We start from the raw sequence: 6000 nt of genomic DNA, 5'->3' as shown, positions 1-6000 counted from the left end.
TCCCCCCCGATGTGGTGGGGGGGAAAGTGCAGAGAAGAGCCTCTTTAGAATGTAGTTTGGAGGAAGACACGGAGGGCAAGCGTAAGTGAGAGAGGGAGGGAGGGAAAGAAAACGACCCCTTTTACTGTGTGAGAATTTAAGGGGGTTTGGAGATCTGGTCAGCTTTCACGAACATCTGAATCCTCTTAGAGCTCCCCGGCCCAGCTGTGAGTGTGTATCTATGCGAGAGGGAGAGAGAAAGAGTGGTTCCTGGTGCCCCTCCAAGCGCATTAAGGACATTCGGGCCTTTTAATTTTAGGAATGAATGCTGATACTTGTGTTTCTTATTGTGATCCGGCTGCCATGGATTCCTACTACAACGCAGCCTCCCAGGACACAGAAGGCTCCTCGCCTTTTAGGGCATTTCAAGCAAGTGACAAGTTCAGCCCTACTTTCCTGGCCAGCAAAGGACAAGGCTTTGGTGACAGCAGCACTAAGTGCCGGAGCCGCTACAGCCAGCAGGAATGTCAGTCCCTGGATGGCAGCGTACAGGCTCCCGGCTCTGCCGGGTCTCCGGCCTCCTTTAACAAATACCCTCCGCAACAGCAGCCGCCGCACCTCTACATGCAGCGAGGCCCCTGCAAAACCCCCCCGGACAGCAACATCAAGCTGCAAGAGAGTAGCGGCCACAACGGAGCCCTGCAGGTCTCCTGTTACGGTGAGTCCTTGGCGGGCGGCGGGGAAGCACTGGAGGAGAAAGCGGAGAGAGACTCCGGGGCCTGGGAAGGGCCTCCCGGGAAAGTGGGGGGTGGCTGCCTGGGCAGGACAAACCCTACCGGGGTCAAGGAGACCTTGCCCGGCTCCGGCGCGCAGCCCCCTCTCGCCGCAGCGGGGGCGGCTGTGCCGCACGAATATCTTCATTCCCAGCGGGGTCTGGAGCCCGCGATGCCCGCGGGAAGCCGCCCTTCCCCCCTGTCCCGCTTGGCCGTGATCTGAATCGTAATTTCGGCATGCGGGCGATGGGCTCCCGCAAAGCGTTAGCTCTTGAGCAGTGTGGGGAACTCCCCGGAAACCTGGACAGAAACAGAAAGAGCGGAGCGCCAGGCTATGCAATGCGCTCTCCGCCGGGATCGTTTTCCACAGAAAGAATTTATGAAAAATTTCGCCGAAATCATCACTTTTGGCGGTAACGGCCTCTCCTGTCTCTCACTTTCTCCCTTAATTGCCACTCCCCTAATTGATTTCTGCCCGGCTGTAGATACCCCCCTCGCATCCCTTCCGTGGGTCATTAGCGGCAATTAAGACACTCCCTCGCGCTGGCGCTCGACAGTACAGCCGGCAAAGGGGGCGCTTCTCATGTCGTTTCCGACCGTGGCTTTAAAAGGCTTCTTCGGGAGGTTTCCTTTGTATCGGGGAGGTAGGGAAAAGCAAAACAAACAGACAGCACGCACACCCCCCCCCCCCCCAAAAAAAAAAAAAAAAAACAAAACAAACAAACAAAAAAAATCAAATCGAAAAACTAAGCAAACAAATACTCAACGCTGAAACAAATAAGCCCCCCTAAGTCTTCCCAAGAAGAGAAGGTGGAAATGAAAGCTCTTCCTTTCCCTCCCGGTGTTCTCTGTGTGGGCAGAGGGACTGCCCCGGTCTAGATTCAGAGCGCGTCTCCGCTGACGGGGTCCCATTCTCGATGCGTTAGTCCCAAAGGCAAGGACGGCTACAGTACCATGCTTCCAGGGAGATCCTAAGACGGGCAATGACTACGGACTGGGGGCACAGAGGAGGTGGAAGAGGTCCGGGTCAGGCTAGCAATCCCGCTTCTAGGCTCTTGCCATCATTTAAGCGTTCTTTGCAGTCTTTACCCTTTATTCCCCATCTCTAGACTTAAAAGAGGGTAGAAGCGCTTTACTTCTTCCTATCTCCCAAACCCCGGCTTGCCAGGTCGCTTTCAGGCGCCGTCCCTCGCCCCCTTGCAGCTGAGGTGTCTCCGGATACAGGTCCACAGCCCCAGCTCCCCCACGCTCAGGTGACTCCCCTTCGCAGCAAAAGGACTTGTAGTCCTCTCCATACAGACGAGCCCGGGAGCCGCAGGCTTAGCCTAGCTACTCTGCGCCGGTACGGGCTCCTGCCCGGACACGCACGGGTCCTTCCACGCCCGGTGGCACAACCATCCTCCCGGGGATATCTCCTCGCTGGGCCGCGGAGCGCCGTGAGACCTCCCTTGGAGGGCTGCTTTCATCCCTTGCACTTTTTCTGGCCAGAACTGGGGTTTTGGCCCTCTCCTACGCTCCTTTTCTTCCCCTGCCCTTTCCCCGTGGGCGGACAACCCCTACCAGCATCAGGCCCGCTCCGCATCCGCGGAGGCCTTCTGGGGCCAGCCCGGGCTCCGCGGGAAAGGACTCACGGTGGGACCGGGGAGACCTGCGGGGCCGCGGCCCGTGCAGGAGGTAACCGGTCCCCGCTCCCTCCGGGAATGGGATCGCAGGGCAGCACCCCGTGCCTTCCTCGCCGCCCCGACATCCTCTCTCTGTTAACCGGCTCTCTTGTTTTTGTAGGTTGCAAAGCCCAGGGCGCCGGCATAACCTGTGATGACACATTACAACCCCCCGGTAGAATCACGCGAGTTTATTGCCCTCCTAACACCGCCGGGGTTCTCCGGATTTATTTTCAAGCGAGGCTTGGGGTTGTCCTTCAGTGTGAGCCCAGCGGCGGGTGGCCCGGCCCGGCCCAGACCGCGCTCGTTGTGAGCCCCTTGTGATGTGTCTGGGGACGGTGGGCTATAATGAGAGACATATGGTTCGGCAAGATAATTAATAGCAATAGTGATAATAATAGTGATAATAATAGTGCTTAATAGCTGAAGAGAGAGACTCGCTAATAACAGACAGATCGGGGTTTCGCGGAGCGGGCAACATCCATAGGCGCTTCTCCTCCGCCTTTTCCCAAACCGCGACACCACCGCACCGGGCGCAGGAGTTGTGCCCGAGGAAGCCCCCGAGGGCTAAAGGGACGGGGAAACCTCCGGGTCGGGGCAGATCCCCTCGGCGCGGATGAGCGCGGGGAGAGAGAGAGAGCCGTCCTCGCTCTCTGCAGCGGGCACAAGAGCGGTCAGCCAGCGTGCACAAGGCACTCGAGGAGAGTGAGGAGAGCTGCCCGGAGAGGTTTGCTCGGGAAGCCGGGGACAGGCGGCTGTCCCGCTGCTGGTGCTGCCGTGCGCACTGTGCAGAGGCGAAGGAGCGCGGCGGGGACCGCTGGCTCCCCGTGTCCCCTGTCGTCCGGGCCTGAGCAGGATGCTGGAGTGGTGGGTCGCCGTGACTATAAACCCCTCAATTTTAAAAACAATAAAACCCCAAAGGAAGAGGGGGGGAAAAAACCTCAACCAATCAAAGTATCAACCAAGGCTAATCACCAGCCAGGCTCTCCTGTCAGGCCATACTCAGGCAGCCGGCTTCACCCGCGCCCGTCGTTACGGTGGACTCGTTGCCCGGCCCCGGTCCCCTTCTGGGGGTGCTGCTTCCAGCACTGCGGCCCTGTGGCCCTCGCCTCCGCCTTTTCCCCGGTCGCTGTCGAGGCCCGGGCGAGTCCGGAGCCGAGCGGCCGGGCGATGCGATGGGGGCCGGGCCGGCGGGGCACGGCGGGCATGGCACCCACTCCGCGTGCCGGAGGGACAGGGTGTCCCATCCTTTTTTAGCTGTTTAATTCCATTTTATTTCTTTAATAAACAAGTCTTTTTTGAGTTATAAAAAGCCCGAGCCTGCCATCTATTGCTCTCGGCTTCTATTTCTAGATCTAAGACCTGCCACTGCATTGTACAGATAAATATAGGCCAGGGAGAGCTGAGGCCGTAAATACACGGAGGACACGGACGGCAGTCGTCGGAGCGCTTCCAGCCCGGCTTCTGGCAGGGACAGTGGCACCGGGTGGCCCTGGCTCTCGGCCGGGCTCCCCGCAGTCCCCTTGCAGGGGTGGCTGCTAGCCTGTCCCTATGGGGTTCCCGGCACGGCTCCTCCCGTGTCTACCCGAAGCCCGCTGCCTCTTCGCTGCTGGGGACCGGCAGGCTCGCACTGCTTACCCCGCGTTCCCTGCCTCGAATAGGGACCACTACGGGTTATTCCGCAAACCGGCACGGGCAGTGAGAGCTGAATTCTTAAATAAAAGTCATAGAATCAGAGAATCTTCAAGGTTGGAAAAGACCTTCAAGATCATCTAGTCCTGAGAACAGGTTATATATCTTGGTTTAGGAGAGGAAGAAGCTTTCGGATGATTTATGTGCTGTAGTAATCTGACTTGCTATTTCTACTGTGTGGAGCTGAAATAAGTTATATTTCTTGAAACATATGTATTCACATGCCCCTATACACACGGAGATGTATACGTACATTGCTGCCTAGAAATACCGGCTGGAACAAAATCATTTTGGGAGTGAAGGCGAATGTGATGGGGATATTTGCTCAAAGGAAGCAGGAGAAAGGAAACGGCTTTCTCTAACAGAGGAAATTTTATAAGTACCGCGTAATGCAAATAACGGCCTTTCTTTTTTTTTAATTTAGCGAGCAAATAAATGCGGCCGTAAGTGCGTTATTATTAGAAGTACAGAAAGCCACTGCTGCAGGAATCGGAGGCCCGCTGCGTGCTTTTTAAATTGACACTTTTAATGGATTTCTCCTCCTCCTTCCCTGATGTAACGTAAGCTGCAGGCACGGCAGGAACGAGCTCGCTGGCGGTCCCTCTCCGCCTCCCGAGAGAGACCGCTCGCTGCCAGGCGCTCGGGGCTCCCCGCGGTGCCGCACAGAGCCCCCGCCGACGTTCAAGGGCTCTGCGGAGCTCGCCGTGCGCCCGGGAGGGCCGGCGGCGTCTGCCGCTTCCCCCGGCTTCCCCCGCAGCCCCGTGCCCGGAGCCGAACGGGGCAACGGGGCCGTGTGCTCGCTCCCCTCGGCTCTCCCGCAGGGCTCCCCGCCTCGGGCGATGCCGTGTCCCCGCATCGGCGTCCGGACCGCCCTGCTAAGAATCCCCGCAGGAACGGCTCCGCCGAGAGGGGGATGGCGGTCCCTTCCCCTCGCCCGCCGAGACCCGGGGTGCAGAGGACTTGGAGAGGGCTGTCCCGAGCTGAGATGGCCCTTCGGTCCTGCCTCCCTTCCCTCAGCCTGCGGCTTTGATCTCGGCTCCTGACCGGGCTCCTTCGCCGCGGCTGAGAGCTCAGGCGGGGCGGCAGGCGGGGTGCGCGGCCTCCCCCGCACCTCTCCCTGCCGGGGTGACGGGATGCTGCTGCCCTGATCCCCGCGGGGAGCTACGAGCGAGTATAAAGGGGAGAAGTGCGCGGGAGGCAGGCGCGAGTGGGGAAGCGGGGGAAGGGGACACGAGGGGAAGGGATCCAAGCTGGCATCGGGGACCAAGAGCCGGCGAGCGGAGCCGGGAGGGCGGGGAGGCGAGGCCAGCTTCAGGGAGCAGGGCGGCAGAGCCGGCCCTTCCCTCCCGCTGATGTGGGACCGGCTGCCCGGCGAGGCTCGGCCGCGGGCTCCCGGCGTGCTGCTGACGCCGCCCTGGCAATAGCCCTCTCTTTTCCACAATAGGGCCACCAGATCTGCCATTCAAGGGTTCCGGCACCCTCCCAGGGAGGGGAGGGAGCTCTCGCCAGGAGTTTGGCTAAGCCTGTGTTTGAACAGACACTCGGAGGTGCGGGATCTCCTCCGCGGAAACCTGCGGGATTTCCTCAGGGAGCCAGAAGCGAAGGTAGGGCTCACGTTCCTTACCCCTAGGGCCGCTCAGGAAGGTTTATTCGCGCCTGTTTCCGAAAGGTGTTTCGCGTTTCTCTTGTATGGGACGGTAGATCTGGCTGGAGGCTTTTATAGATTTCCTGACCCGAGCTGTTTATAACACTTATGTGTCAAAGGACCGGGAGACTCCCTCCCCCTGTATCCCTGCCGCTCCCTCCTCGCAGGAAGATTTCTTTTTGCACTAGAGCTGTTTATTTTCGACTTGTCCGCTGCTGATTGGAATTAACTCCGCTTTAGCCCTACACTT

At 59.2% G+C, this 6000-nt stretch overlaps 1 protein-coding gene across 1 annotated transcript in view; it reads left to right on the top strand.

The window, feature by feature from the left end:
• The first annotated feature begins 300 nt into the window (after positions 1–300).
• The window catches only part of ALX4 (ALX homeobox 4), a 38482-nt gene continuing 32782 nt past the window's right edge, over positions 301–6000 (top strand). The window contains exon 1 of the mRNA XM_062495196.1: positions 301–697. Coding sequence (XP_062351180.1) covers positions 301–697 — 397 coding nt within the window. The remainder of the gene's footprint in view (positions 698–6000) is intronic.

This window comes from Cinclus cinclus, chromosome 6 (assembly GCF_963662255.1).
Source record: "Cinclus cinclus chromosome 6, bCinCin1.1, whole genome shotgun sequence".
NCBI lineage: Eukaryota > Metazoa > Chordata > Aves > Passeriformes > Cinclidae > Cinclus > Cinclus cinclus.
The sequence above is the reverse complement of the archived record's forward strand: the minus strand, read 5'-3'. Positions and strand labels throughout refer to the sequence as shown.